The sequence below is a fragment of the Arachis ipaensis genome, chromosome B5 (genome assembly GCF_059453495.1).
Source record: "Arachis ipaensis isolate K30076 ecotype BB chromosome B5, ASM5945349v1, whole genome shotgun sequence".
Lineage (NCBI taxonomy): Eukaryota > Viridiplantae > Streptophyta > Magnoliopsida > Fabales > Fabaceae > Arachis > Arachis ipaensis.
The window spans coordinates 153,596,814-153,611,987 of NC_142440.1; the positions used below are offsets into that span (position 1 = coordinate 153,596,814).

At 32.3% G+C, this 15,174-nt stretch overlaps 1 protein-coding gene and 1 non-coding gene across 2 annotated transcripts; both read right to left on the reverse strand.

Moving 5' to 3' along the window:
- Positions 1–1,292: 1,292 nt before the first annotated feature.
- LOC107644579 (BolA-like family protein) lies at positions 1,293–3,007 on the reverse strand. The gene is made up of 2 exons (XM_088488371.1): positions 2,442–3,007; positions 1,293–1,467 (listed from the first exon to the last, which is right to left on the reverse strand). Exon 1 carries the CDS (start codon positions 2,778–2,780, stop codon positions 2,466–2,468), a length of 315 nt encoding a protein of 104 aa, XP_088344497.1. The 5' UTR covers positions 2,781–3,007; the 3' UTR covers positions 1,293–1,467; positions 2,442–2,465.
- On the reverse strand, positions 2,978–3,050 carry TRNAF-GAA (transfer RNA phenylalanine (anticodon GAA)). Its single transcript has one exon. It is a non-coding gene; the product is annotated as a tRNA-Phe (tRNA).
- Between the last annotated feature and the right edge of the window lie 12,124 nt (positions 3,051–15,174).

Genomic DNA, 15,174 nt, shown 5'->3' on the forward strand with positions numbered 1-15,174 from the left:
CCCTTCTAAAATATCCTGTACCATTTAATAACAAAAATTTGGGGAAATCTTTTTTTTATTATTATTTTTGGTATTAAAAAACGAGAAAATGCTCTCAAGAGACTAATATTTTGCTTAGATATTAAGAAATGTCACTATTTATGAACCCAAAAAAAAAAAAATATATATCACTATCCATGTAAAGATAATAACTACCATCAAAACAACATTAGCTAATATCTCTATATAAAGATTATTCTAATTACTTTTATGTAAATAGTCACTTTAAAAAGTTTTATTTTAGATAAAAAATAAATTGAATCCAAAAAAAAAATCCATTGGAATAAGTTTTTTTTTTTTGAATTGGTTTTTATGAGTAAAAAGGTAATTTTTTTCAAAAATAAAATACTTCTATTAGGTTTAACCATATTTATATGTATTTTTTAAAAAAGAATACTTTTTTTGAAAAACAAATTATTTACTTTTTTAAAAAGTCAATAATATCTTATAAAGAAAAATAAAAGTAAAAGAAGTTTTGATACTTGATTTAAAAAAAAAAAAACTATCCAAATATATCTATTTAAAAGAAGATATTTAAAAAAAATGAAAAAATATCTACTTTTCAAAAGTCAATCCAAATTAATCCTAACTACCTCTAAAATAAGGAAAGTAATTTCTATATAAAAATATAAATAAAATCGTAGTAAAATATCATCTCAAAAGCATTTATCTGAAGTCGTGTTTAATTGGAGTGAAAATATTGATGATTTTTCTTTTTATAAAAGTAAAAGTATTCGTGAATAAACTCTATGCACGCATTTAGATATAAAACTTATTGATAAAAATTCTTACAAAAAAATATTTTTAATAAAATTATCAAAGTAGAAGTTCTTCTCGACTTCCTAATCTTAAATTTTTTTTTTTTAGTACAGGGAAACAAACATGATCCAAATCACATGACTTATTCAATATATTTCAATGACTTAACCTAATCATACTTATCAGCTGAATCATGAATTATTCAACCAAATTATCATCAATAATTCTTATCGATATATTAGTATAGAAGGAGAAAAGAAAAGAGAGTATAGACGGAGGAAAGTAAGCATAGCCTCCCAATAATTATATTTTTCTATAATAATACCAGATATTATATTTTATTTTACTTAATAATAAAATAAGATAAAAAAAGGAACAAAACTTTGGATTCGTTTTAGCTAGTCAATTCATTATTATTTGCATGCCTTTTCACTTCATCCGTTAGTTAACTTAAATCGCCGCTTACTAATGACGAAAAGTCTAAAATGTCTAAGTAACATAAATAAATTATTATAATGATTACTATATTCCATTCATTTATTAATCAATTCTACTAAAATTCCAAACAACATTGAAATGGAAATTCCCTAGTTTATTCCACTATTAATATGCGGGTTTGTCAACGTCTTTAGTCAATTTAAGTCCTCTCCAATGCAGAAAATCGGGAACCTAGCAGTAAAAGAAAAACATAATGTAAAAGAAGAGTCACATAAAATATTTGAAAGCAAAAAATTTGGCAGTGATATGCACCAATTCAACCCAAACATAGTTCAAAGCATTGTATTGTTTCTTCTTTTGTAGCTCCTCAGAATTACCTTCTTCAACATAAACTTTTCAGAAATTGGAACGAAAGAATTAGGAAGTTTTATGGCATATAAATGATTCATCATTGGAGCTTCTGGCCAGAGTCAATCAATTCCATTCAAATGGCAAAAGCACAACATTTTGAAGTGACTGAAAACTTGTTTCCATCTAAAAAATCTCAAAGGCAAAGACATTTCCTCTCATTTACCAAAAAAAGTCAACTTAAAAAAAAAGCTAATTATAAAAATTAATAAATCAAGATCTATAACAAATGCCATAATAATGAAGAACACCTGTGACATATATCCTGGCAGGGCATGCAAATACCATCATGAACAGAAGAATATGTGCACATTAATAATTCAGGATCAAACAAAAAGTAATATAATAGTTTACAAAACAATTGGAACATCTCACACTCTACAAATCATTCAGTCACATAAGATCATCAAGGTTCCATTCATAAAGCTAGCACAGCTGAAACAGCTAGCTTATGAGTAATGACAGATGATAATGCAGCTAGCATAGCACCATTGACAGGTAAGCATACTCTCCAGTTCAAACACAACAGAAGGTGATAAACAAAACCACCAATTCAGACACATTAACCATCACACACATAAACACAAACACATGGTGCTCAAAAGAAGCCCCAGTTCCAAGGAATGGTAAGTATCAACTAAGCTTATTCTGTTAAGCTTTCACTCCAATTATTGATTTAATGAACAATAAGTTATTACATCTAACACTAAAGCCTCGAGCTTTGATTATATCAATAGCCTAAATTTAAATGGGTTAGCATAAAAGAGGGACAAGATTCAAACTTTGGGCACTCACACCTTCAAAAGCTTGGAACTTTCGCATTATTTGGCGCCGGTGGTTTCCTGGGGTGTCTTGGCGACGATGGAGATAGCGTGCAACCCTGATTGGAGCTCGTCGGCGAGGAGGTCGTACACCATACGGTGTCGTTTGACGAGGCTCTGCCCATCGAATTTTGGGGAAACGATCTTCACGTTGAAATGAGTCTCGTTATCGGAGTTTCCTTTAACGGCGGCGTGTCCGGCGTGCTGATACGACACGTCGTCTACCTCCAGAACAGTGGCTTCTAGCGCCGTTTGCAGCTTCGATTTTATTCTGTTGGCCCTTGAAAGTACCACGCTGGCTCCCCGAGAAGCCATGGAAAGGAGAAAAAGGTTTTGAATCTGGGGTTTTGCGGGCACCGTAGATGTCGCAATTTGAATATGGAGGATCGAATTGGATAAAGAATTAATTAAAACGGAAGAACCTAACGAAAGAGTAGGTGGTGCAAGGTGCAAGTCTACGGAAAAGGAAAACCCTAATCCGAAAATGCAGAAAACAAATGAGAAAGAAAAAATGCGGTGAGCGTGGATCGAACACGCGACCTTCAGATCTTCAGTCTGACGCTCTCCCAACTGAGCTATCCCCGCAATTTAATACATATTTAATGTACTAATATAACATAGCTTAATATTCCTGTTATAAAGTTTAGTTTATTCTTCAATTCTTTTGTTTACTTTCATTTCATACTTTTATCATTCATATCAATTTTGTCCTAAATTTTGTTTAATTGTATTTTTCTTTCTCAAATCACTTATCGTATAATTTTTATATTATTATCTATTCTATTATATAAAAAGGGAGCTACTCAAACGAAGATATTAAAAATATTTTTTTATAAAAATATTTTATATAAAAATGTGATTTATTTATTTGATCACATTTTAAATAAAAACAACACTTTCAAAACATATAAAATCTAACCCTATAATTCATCATTTAAGGGTCAAAAAGAAAAATTTTCACATGAAGACAATTATAAAATCTTTGTTAGAGTATCACTTATATAAAAATTGAGTTTCTACACTTAATGATGAAACTAACGTGGCATGCTTCTCAATTTATTATTTTTAACTCATTAAATACAAATTATTACGATAAACTAACTATATTAACTAATTGATTTGATTAGATATTTAAATATTACATAATTTATTATAATTTATATTAATTTGATTTATTAGTATTTTCTAATTTATTTCTTTTAATGTTCTGTTAGTATTTTTTAATTATTTATTTATTTATTAAATTAATAAATTTATTTATTAATTAATTTGATTAATTTATTAGTCATTAAAATCATAAATCTATGAATAAAATAGGCAACTGGGATATTTTCAATTACTAATTAAATCAAATAAAATCAAATCATATATATTGAACTAAATTCAAATAATATGAATTAAGGACTAAACTAAAATAAAATAATTTTTTACTTATTCAAATTAAATTCAATAAATACAAATTGATTTTATTAGATAATCATGCTCTTTTGGTCTACTATATATATGTGGCCACACAAAATTATAAGAATCGTCGTTTTTATCGCTCTTGCTATTTCAACTCTTATTTTCTTCTTCTTTTTTTCTTTATGTAGAATTTCTTTTATGTATAAATGTACTCAAAATGAGAAGGTACGAATGGGTGTTTCATTGATTGTTTGTTTGACGAATACTATAACCTGAAAATATCTCAATTTAAGCATTCTATCACTGTTGATGGAAGTTAAACTTGTAGTACTTCAAGGTGACCAGTGTATTTTTTATAGTATATAGAAGAATATTTATTAAAATGAACATACCCATTATAACGAATTTTATTTCTCAATTGTTAGATTTTTATGTCAGTCTTGTGAATTTTTGAAGGCACAAGACAATAAAATAGGTTGACTTTAGTATCATTAGAAGCTAAATTTAATGGGCAAATCACCCATTTAAGCCAATAGGAGAGACAATTTTCGCCATTCAGCAAAAAAAAAAAAAATGAGACATGAATCAACCAAAGCATGCATATCTGTAATTCGAATCAAACCAGCTCAAACTACAAACGTGAGTAATTCGAATCAAGGGTGTTCGAATTATATGGAGGGTAATTCGAAACTAGTCAATTTGAACTAGAAATGGTTGGTTCGTAGGCAGTTCGAAGAGAGCTTATTCGAATTATATATGTATAATTCGAAACAATTTCGAATTATAGAGGGTCAGACGTGTATAAATATGGTGTGAACGTGAATTCCTCTCATTAGAGTGACAAAATGGCTAGTGAGGAGAGTTTTGTAGTGTTGGTGCATTACAGAGGGTCAACTAAGAGAAAAACACGATCTAGTGTGAAGTTCACTCATAAGGATCTTCTGAGTATTTTTATGAGACCTACGATGAGATTCGATAACTTCGTGAATTCTATAATACAGAAACTTGGGCTGCAAGACGTGAAATGGGTTCAGAAGTTATTCTATCGCATTCCTATCTCAGTGCTGCGAGATGACGTGAAGTACGATTGTTCATCATAGGGAGTGATGAGGATTTGCAGGTCCTCTTTCATTGTCGTCGGCAGTTTCCCGAGGTCAAGACACCTAAACTGTTGGCAAAATTGGTTAATATGGTATCTAGCTCGGGGGTTCGAACCGGAATACCCACACTATAGGCATGGTAGCCGGTTCTAGCTCGAGACTTGTTGGTGCATCTTCGTCCGTGCCTATGAATGCACCTCTGGACGAGCCTGTTGCCTCCCCGTCATTCGCCGTTGATCTAAACTGCAGTGGTGGCGGAGAGGTTGGTATCGTGGATAGGGTGCCGACTTCTTTACAGTGTGGGGCGCCAGCTGGTATGGGTAATGCATTGCTGGATGATGATGACGATGATGATGTGGACCTGGACCTCATTGCTGATGACAGTGGCGATGACATTGCAGCGAGTAATCCAGCTGGGACTGGCGGTGGTTCTAGCTTTGGGACACAGCAGTACCCTCCGCACTTTTCATCTTTGGACTTGGATGCCATGAGACAGGAGGGGGTTCCTGGGGATCCCATTGGATTTGGTGCTAGAGATACCCAGGGTACTGAAGGTCTGACAGAGTTCCAGGTTGATTAGCAGTTTTAGGATAAAGAGGAGGCTGTGTTAAGCGTGAAGACGTATAGCATCCGACGCGGGGTACAGTACAAAGTGGTGGAGTCCGATTATCGCAGGTACGTTGGAAAGTGTACCGAATTTGGGAACGGGTGCACATGGTTGATTAGGCTTAGTCTCCGGCAGCGCAAGGGTATTTGGGAGGTAAAACGGTACAACGGACCTCATACTTGTCTCGCGACATTGATCTCAAGTGACCACATGAGTCTTGATTATCATGTGATTTCGGCATTCATAAGTCAAATGGTTAGAGCTGATGCATCCGTCTACATCAAGGTACTGCTGAATGCCATGGAGGCATACTTCGGGTTCAGGCCGACTTATAGAAGGGTCTGGTTGGCGAAGCAGAAGGCCGTCACCCATATTTACGGTGATTGGGATGAGTCATACAATGAGCTGCTGCGGTGGGTCTTAAGAGTTCAGATGACACTGATCTCCTCTAGAAAGTGTGATCCTCCGAAATCCGCATCAAGACCATCACTGGTCAGCAAGTTTGACAGTAGTTGCCCTGGACTAACCCATGTCTGGCTGTCATGAACTGCCTGGTCGGAGCTGGGGACACCAACAAAGTAATCGCCAAAGGGTCCTCCTCCATCTCCCCCGCCACTATGACCCAAGTCGTCTACCGCACCAGACACATACAAATCTCCACCATGACCTCCTCGACCCATTCCGCCAGGGGTCCTGCCGCCTAATCCACCCGGGATCCTGCCACCCCCTCCACCATCATGCCTTCCGTCATCTTCCCCACCAGCCCCATCATGATCTCCAGCGTCGTCATCCTCGTCATGGCCCCCGTCTACTCCAGCACGGCTTCTGCGTCGTCCACTACGGCCCCATCGTCTGCCACCACCCCTCCCCCTAGCGTCTCCCTCCGCCATGGCTTGATTCAGCCACCTCCACTCACGCTGGCTCTTACGTGTCCCAACACGAGCTCTCCGCTCAACGCGACGCCTATCCGAAACATCGTCCACCCAATCCATGTCAGGCACTCGTCCGGCACCTCGCTGTGTCGCCTCCTCTGGAATAGGCACGGCTCTGGGATCCCCAAGATACATCTCAGGTGACAGGAATCTCTTACCATGCTGACTCCACCAATCTAGAAAATCATGTGACGGACCTAGGTCAGGTACAACATTAGACCAGAGCACATGATCCGCTCGGCTCTCTCAATGAAGGTGCCAGAACTGCAAGCTGTACGGGAACCAACGATCACTACCTCTGCCATCCTTCGACATTAAGAAGTCGATGTCGAGGACGGGCTGGGGTCGGGGCTGTACTCCACCAAACTGTGGTAGCACCCGATCTATCTGGTGCCACTCTATGACAACAAAATATATCAGCGCCGTCACACACCTCCCCAACACCGTATGCCAAAGCTCCAATATCTTCGGATGCACAACCTGAAGAACATCAGGAGAGATGTATGGCATCCAAATAAACTGCGAGTACATAGAATCAGCTATTAGCCAAGAACACTTGCTAATCTGAAAGAGTATATAATCCGAAGTAGTGGTTCATGTACTTACATCCCCAGCCTGTAAGAGGTCTATCCTGAGCCTTCACATCTACACTCGAGGTCCTTTCTCGCTCACTGTAGGATTGTGACCAGACCACCTGCAACCCATGCCCATGTTATCACGAAATGAGAATAACACCAAGTAATATAACAGTATAAACGTAGATATAATAAAATAATAGTAGACGACAAAAAAACATAACAATACCTCAAGGCCAAGGGCCAGGTGAATGTATCATATCCAGCAGGTCTAAATCCAGGAAAGCGCCAGAAGATCCATGACTGAAGTAGCCGTAACGGTCCGGCTAATTTCACCACATGTCTGTTCGCCACTCGGCACATGCACTGGTATAACCACGAGAGAGCAGCTGATCACCAGCTATAGCCACCCATGTTCTCAAGCCTAGCTACGTATGGGAGCCACCTGATGTGAATGGGGTTGCCAGACTTATCGGCAAATAGCTGAATCCCTAACAGCATCATGATATAGGCCTGGGCATACCTCCTAACTGTGGGCTCATCGGCGCCCTCAGGGAGCTCTCCGAAGGTCTCCTGGAACCAGCTGCAGTTCACTGCAAACTTCTGGATTTGGTTCGCAGGAGGCAATACACCAAGCAACTTCTGGAACCAGACCCAAGCTGGCCGACCACCCTAGATGTACGTCTGGAAATCTTTCAGGCAACCACTAACATAACGTCCATTGACTGGCAGTCCTAACTGGTACGCCACGTCCTGCAGTGTAATAGTGCACTCCCCGAACGGCATATGAAACGTGTGTGTCTCCGGACGCCAGCGCTCAATGAACACACTGACTAGCGGCTCATCCAGTCTGAACCATCTCTCGTTCAGCCTCGCAAGATAGTATAAGCCAACCATCTGCAAGTACAGAACGTACCTCTCGTCCAGACGCATACCCTGCTGTCGCCGCATGCTCGAGATGCATCGCTGGGGTTGCAAAGATAATGTACCAGAAAATAAAAAATAACTTTAATCTTTCAACCAATAACTAAGCCACCAACAAAACCACTAATAAAATCACCACCAAAACTACTAACAAAATCAGTAACAAAATTACTAACAAAACCACCACCAAAATCACTAACAAAACCACTAACAAAACCACCACCAAAACTACTAACAAAACCACCAACAAAACCACTAACACAACCACTAACAAAACCACTAACAAAATCACTAGCATCATTCACTAACGAAACCACTAACGAAACCGCCAACAAAACCACTAACATCGTGCACCCCCTAAACCACTAACATCATTCACTATCAAAACCACTAATAAAATTCATTTTAAAAATATTCACTAACACAGTCACTAACATAATTCACTATCAAAATCACTAACAAAAAATATATAGAAAAAAAAGTTATTCGCTTCTATTTTAAAATAACAACTTCGCACTAACCTCTTCGTTGATGACACCAGCTATATGGGCTACTCCATCCAAACGATCAAGTCTGTCTGGATTATTCCCCATTGGCTAAATATTCTGCTCAAGCCTTTGTTGGAGTCGTTATGGGTCGTTTTCTCTGGGATTTGGTGGGATTTGGATTTGGAATAGTGGTTCGAATGAGGTTAGTTCAAACTCCTTATATAGGCAAAACAGGAAGTAATTTGAAATGGCCTCTTTCGAATTACTATGGGCACGAATACATGACTACTACTCAATTCGAATTAGTGTAAGCTTGTGTGTGTAATTCGAATCAGCTTGATTCGAATTAGTGCTTGTGTGCGCGTGTGTAGTTCGAATCAGTATGATTCGAATTAATATAAATGTGCAATTCGAATTATACTAATTCGAACTATAAAGAAATATGCACCTGGTGGAACTTTGTAACGTTTTTTACTTTGGTGGAATTGTATAAATTTAAACAATGCTTCGTTTAAATGGGTGATTTGCCCAAATTTAATTGTTCAAGTAAGCACCATTAATTATGTTAATAAAGTAATTTTGTAATAATAATATGATTTATATTTTAATTTCTCGAATAAATTCATTTTAAAATGTAAAAATTATACTCAATTACGCTAAAATTTTAAAGATAATATAAAATTTCACAACAAAATTAACAGTCGTTAAGGAAATAAATTTATTTATGATTCTTTCCTAATTATAAATACTAACAAGACTTATGAAAAATATTAACGTCATCATTATTATTAACTAAACCATAATATTAGGTAGTTGATAGTTTTATAAGTGAAAATTATTAAGTAATAACGTAAAAATTAGCAACGAATAAGCAATAAGGATTCATAAAAAATATTATATATTATCAATTTTATGATTAAAATACGTCACATATCATATTCTCATCTATTCTATTTATTATCTATTCTATTATATAAAAATCAGATTTTTACACTTAATGATGGTCGATGGAGCTCACGTAACATGCTTCTAAGAGTGTTTAGCAATTTATTTCTTACAACTCATTAAATAAAATTTATTACGATAAATTAACTATATCAACTAATTAATTTAATTATATATTTAAATATCACATAATTTATTATAATTTATATCAATTTTATTTGGTAGTATTTCTTAATTTATTTATTTTAATGTTTTGTTAGTATTTTTTAAATTTATTCTATTTAATTTATTAAATCAAATTAATTATATATACTAATTATCTATATTAATTAATTAATTTGATTAATTTATTAATTAATAAAATAATAAATTTATGAATACAATAGATAATCGAGATATTTTTTACTAATAGTTAAATCAAATCAAATCATATATTCATATATATATTGAGCTAAATTCAAATCATGTGAATTAAGAACTAACTTAAAATAAGATGTTTTTTTACTTATTCAAATTAAATGCAATAAATACAAATTAATTTTGTTAGATAATAGTCATGGTATTTTCTTTTTTTTTTTATGTGTAATTTTTTTTATATATAAATGTACTCAAAATGAAAAGGCACAAATGAGTGTTTCATTAATTATTTGTTTGAGGAATATTATAGTGCGAAAATGTCTCAATTTAGTCATTCTATTGCTGTCTCATTAATTTAGGGTGGCCATGGTATTTTTGATAGTGTTGGATAGAAAAATATTTGTTAAAATGAATATACCCATTATAATTAATTTTCTTTATCAATCTGTTATCTTTTATCTAACAAATAATATCTATGTTTAATATATTATTTTCATCAGAAGTCATACGTAATTGATTGATAATTCTATGTATAAAAATACTCCTGTGGATTATGCCAATGTATAGCACTATCAGATGAAAACTGATTAGATTACATTTATTTTCAACGAGGTGGACAAGCTTTTAGGCCTAATCACATTCGAGTTTAGGAAGGTTAGAAAAATACTAATAATATAAATACTTTTTTTATTTTTAATACCCAATAATAAATATATAAATTAAAACTATTATTGTTTTGTACAAAATAATAAAACATATATTATACTAAAAACGTATCCAATCCGTATTAACTGTCATTGTTTATCGATTATGTTATGATAAATTTGGTTACTAAAAAAAATTAAAATTAACTTAAATATATACAATATTATTTTGTCTTTTTTTTTAAAGTAAAAGAGCTCAACACATTAGAGTGGAGCAAATAGTATCAAACAAAACAAAAAAACAGGCAACTCCCACAAACTCCTTGAACAAAGACAACCTTAGGGATCACACCTCTCCACTCGTCGCAGCTAAGGATGGTCATTGTGATGATATCTTCTACGTCTTTCTTTTGATTATGAAATATCCTCCTATTTCGCTCCATCCAAATGTGCCAAATGATCGCACATAAATACCTTAAACGCTGCTTTCGATTTTCTTTACTTCGCGGCTCATCTGTCCAAGTCAGGAAATGGTCCTTCACTAACTCCGGGAAAGTCTAGAGCCGGCCAAACATAGATATCCATGCACTCCACACCTGCCAAGCAAAATCACAGCCAAGAAACAAGTGATGGACCTACTCAACATCCTTATTACATAAGACACAGCTCTTATCATCCTGGCTAATAATTCCGAACCGACTTAGCCGATCTTTGGTGTTCACCCTGCCTACCAGGACAAACCAAGCAAACAACTCCACCCTTGGTGGAACCAAACCTTTCCAGATGGTCTTTGTGAAGCTTTAACTGGTTACATCCTCTGATAGCATTTCTTCTTGTAGCACTTGCACAAAAGAGTTAATCAAAAAAATACCAAGTCTATCATATTTCTACACAACTCTATCCTCCTTATTATTCGCTAGCCTCACAGGTCTCAAAGCCTCATGTAGTTGACTCAGAAGATCTAACTCCCATTGAAAGAGCTCCCGCTTCCATTGGAAGTTCCAAATCCACTCTAACCCATCCCAAAACTCACAATCCCCAATCATCGACCCACATTATTGGTTTGAAACAGAGAAGAGCCTGGGGGAATGATCTTTCAAGGAACCACACTGCAACCAAACATCCTCCCAAAACTGGATCTTTCGTCCGTCACCAATCTCCATTGCCAGACCTGTAATCATCTTATCCCCCAAATGTTGCTCCTTAAATTCTATATGGCAAATATTCTTTCATGGGCCTCCTCTAGTAGGCAGCACTTGAGAAGACAGTAACTCATTCGGCCTCAAATTATTATAGGAACAGACCACCTTCTTCCACAATGGGCACTCTTCCTTAGCAAAACACCACCACCACTTAAACAACAGTGCTGTGTTCCGAATCATAGCATCTCCTACTCCCAGCCCACCGAATTTCTTTGGGACCTGCACCAACTCTCATTTCACCAACGCCATACCCTGCCTCCCATCCTCCTTACTCCACAAAAATCTTCTCTGTAGAAAAATTATCTTCTCAGCAACGGTCTTTGGTATTTTGTATAAGCTCAGATAATACACTGGCAAACTATTCAAGACTGATAAAAAATCATAAAAAAATCATCATAAAAAATAAATGGATAATTTTGTTATTTTTAGTTCTTTGGTATGTATGGACGACGCATAATAATATTGTGATTGGCACGAATATATGAGATTTTGAAAGGCTTAATAAGCATGAGTTTGGTTCTTGGCATATTCGTAGATGAAATGCAGAATAAATAAGAAGATGGTTAATAAAAGAATAAATGGTTAAAGTTTCTTCAATGCTAATAGTCGTAGTGCATGATAGGTGTTCTATAACTTTTTTAGATTTGATTGTTTCTTTATTATTATATGTTGTTCTGTTTAATTGTGCTAAAAATGCTTATGATGATCATCTTATCGTGTTAGTGTAAAGGTTGTAGGTGCTATATTTATTTTATATGCTCTTAAATCTCATTTCTCTTATAGATATTTGTGACTGAGTAATTATTAAAAGAAATTGATTTAATATTTATTTATATTCTATTTAAATTATAATTGTGAATAAATATTTTTCAAAATAAATAATGTGATTTTTTTATAAAAATAAAGTTTAAATAATTGTAAAATTAGATTATAGTATACCATAGATGATGATAAACTTGGCATTAGATATGCTATAAAAACCTTCTAAGAATATTATGTTGTATTATATAATTTGGTTATATTTTTCTTATTTTTAATCTAGATTATTTGAATTGGCATATTTCTAAAACGTGTTATTCAAAATTTTTAAATTATTAAATTAAATTTATTACAACTAATTAATTAAGTTGATTAAATATCTAGATATCTTATAATTTAATACAACTTAATTTATAAAGATACATAACTTTTACAGTTTTATTATTTATATAATAAATTTAGAAATAATTTTTATAAGTTATAATTTATTTTTTTATTTGCATATACAATTTTTTAAGAACATTTTTTAGTTTTTTATTCATAAATAAATTATTTTTTACTTTGATATATATGATGAATATTTAATTTTATAATTTTAGATTATTGTATAAATATAATTAGTATGATCTTATTTCTATTATTTGAACATTAATAATGCCTTTATGAATATTTTTTATTGCATAATTCACTTTGACAGAAAAAAAGATTTATGAAAATTTAAACTTGAGCTCTTACTATGATTAAGTTCAAATTTCAATTTATTTTGTCATATTATATAAACATTAAATTCTTTGATTAAACACTTATTTGATTATGATATGATATTATATATAACTTTCATATTGACAATTAAATTTTAGTTACTACACAAATGTTATATATTTTAGGTAATTGTACTTTTTTTGTTATTTTAAAAATTAGTATATTTTTAAGATCGTTTAATTATGTTTATTTTTCTAAAAATATTGTCATTATTGAAGAGTAACTAATGTTCGTTTGTGATAGTCTAAAATTGAGAAAATATAAAATATAACATATTAATATTTTGAGTTTTTAGACCATATTTGCCTTACGTATTTTTTATTTCTTATTAATTAATATTTTTTATACACTTAATTGTCATTAATTTATATCAATTAAAATTTATAACTTGAAAAAAATAGATACGTGTCTAAAAAATGAACAAAAAATATATTTTTTATTTTAGTAAAATATTTATGACGCTTTAGTTTTTTTCTGCATCATATCTAACATTTTTAGTTTTTATTATAGTTAAAAGTTTTACAGATATAACAAACTAATTGTTACACTATTAAATATATTATTAGAGATAAATTATTAAATATAAATTAGTAAAGAATATATAATACTTAGTTAAGTATCATAATCATATTTAAAGGTAACTAAAATTTAAATGATTGAAATGATTAAATGCTAAATATTTTGCACCTAATCAATTTTATTTTTGTTATTGAAATTAAAAAAGGATAAGTTGTTAATAAATTCTATATTTAAATTTAAATTTGAGTAAGAAAATAAAAAAATATTTTGAATTTTATCTCACTAACCATAATTAATTTTAAGATAAGAAATTACTTTGTATATCATATTGTCAGACAGTGTGATCATTTGTTATTCTTTAACGACAAATATTGCCAAATCAAATGGTGTAAGAAATTAAAAAGAAATGTATTTATCAGTTCAGGAAATACTAATTTATTTTTCAATAGAATAAATTATATATTGAATAACAAAAGTTGTTATTGGTTTCTCTTCACACTGACTAATACTCAGCAATAATTATATTTCGGTACACTATGTTACCAAGAAATATTAATCAATTTAATAAATTTTGTAATGACGTAAGTCTATAAGTTTAAAAATTTAAAATTATGTCATAAAATGTGAAGTTTTAACAAGGAACAATGTTGATAATATTGTTTTGACTTCAAGAATGAATATGATATCAACAAATAAATTTGTCCCAAGTAAATTTTAACAAAGACAAAAATCCATAAGTATTGTTATTAATAATGAGATATTAATCTATTTTAAAGACAAATACATTTTTTTCTACGGATTTTTTAACTTGGCATGTCAAAGACTAATCTACCACACATTGATGCTCTAATGCTCTATTTATTAAAAGTGTGCCGCTAACTAATAAATTGTTATACACATAAGGCGAGATTCGAACTCCAAATAATTGCTTAAGCAGACAAATGAGATGATTATTCAACCAATCTAAATTGATTAAGATAAATACTAATTATTTTTAATATTTTTAAATTATAAAATATTTATAATAATAATTATTATATATATATTTTTATTTAATTTTTTAATAAAAAATTTATATAACTTTACTTATTATCCCGTCTAGAGCACGGGAACATATACTAGTTATAAACTAAAATATACTGTATACTAATTAAGTAACGTGATAGTGTATTTGACACGTGTCAAGTGTTCGACATTCAAAAATATACTTATGTTATACATATATTTTTATTTAAGTAAGTATTTTTTTTTTAACAAATATTCTCCACATATAAGTCATTATTCCATACAAGTTTATACTTTATACAAATCTCCTTAATTTAATTCACCTCACGTATTACTGTTTAACTAACTTTTCAATCAACGCGCGAATATATGACTGCCTTTTTCGAAAAGATTTCGTTTCTATTTTCGAATTTTCTCAACGTTTTCGATCTACATTCTCTTCCATCTCTGCATTCTCTGCGTTTCTCTTCGTTTGTTCTCTACGTT

What these genes read in the sequence shown, in the direction of transcription:
- LOC107644579 (XM_088488371.1), bottom strand. Translation starts at nt 2,780, where the DNA reads ATGGCTTCTCGGGGAGCCAGCGTGGTACTTTCAAGGGCCAACAGAATA.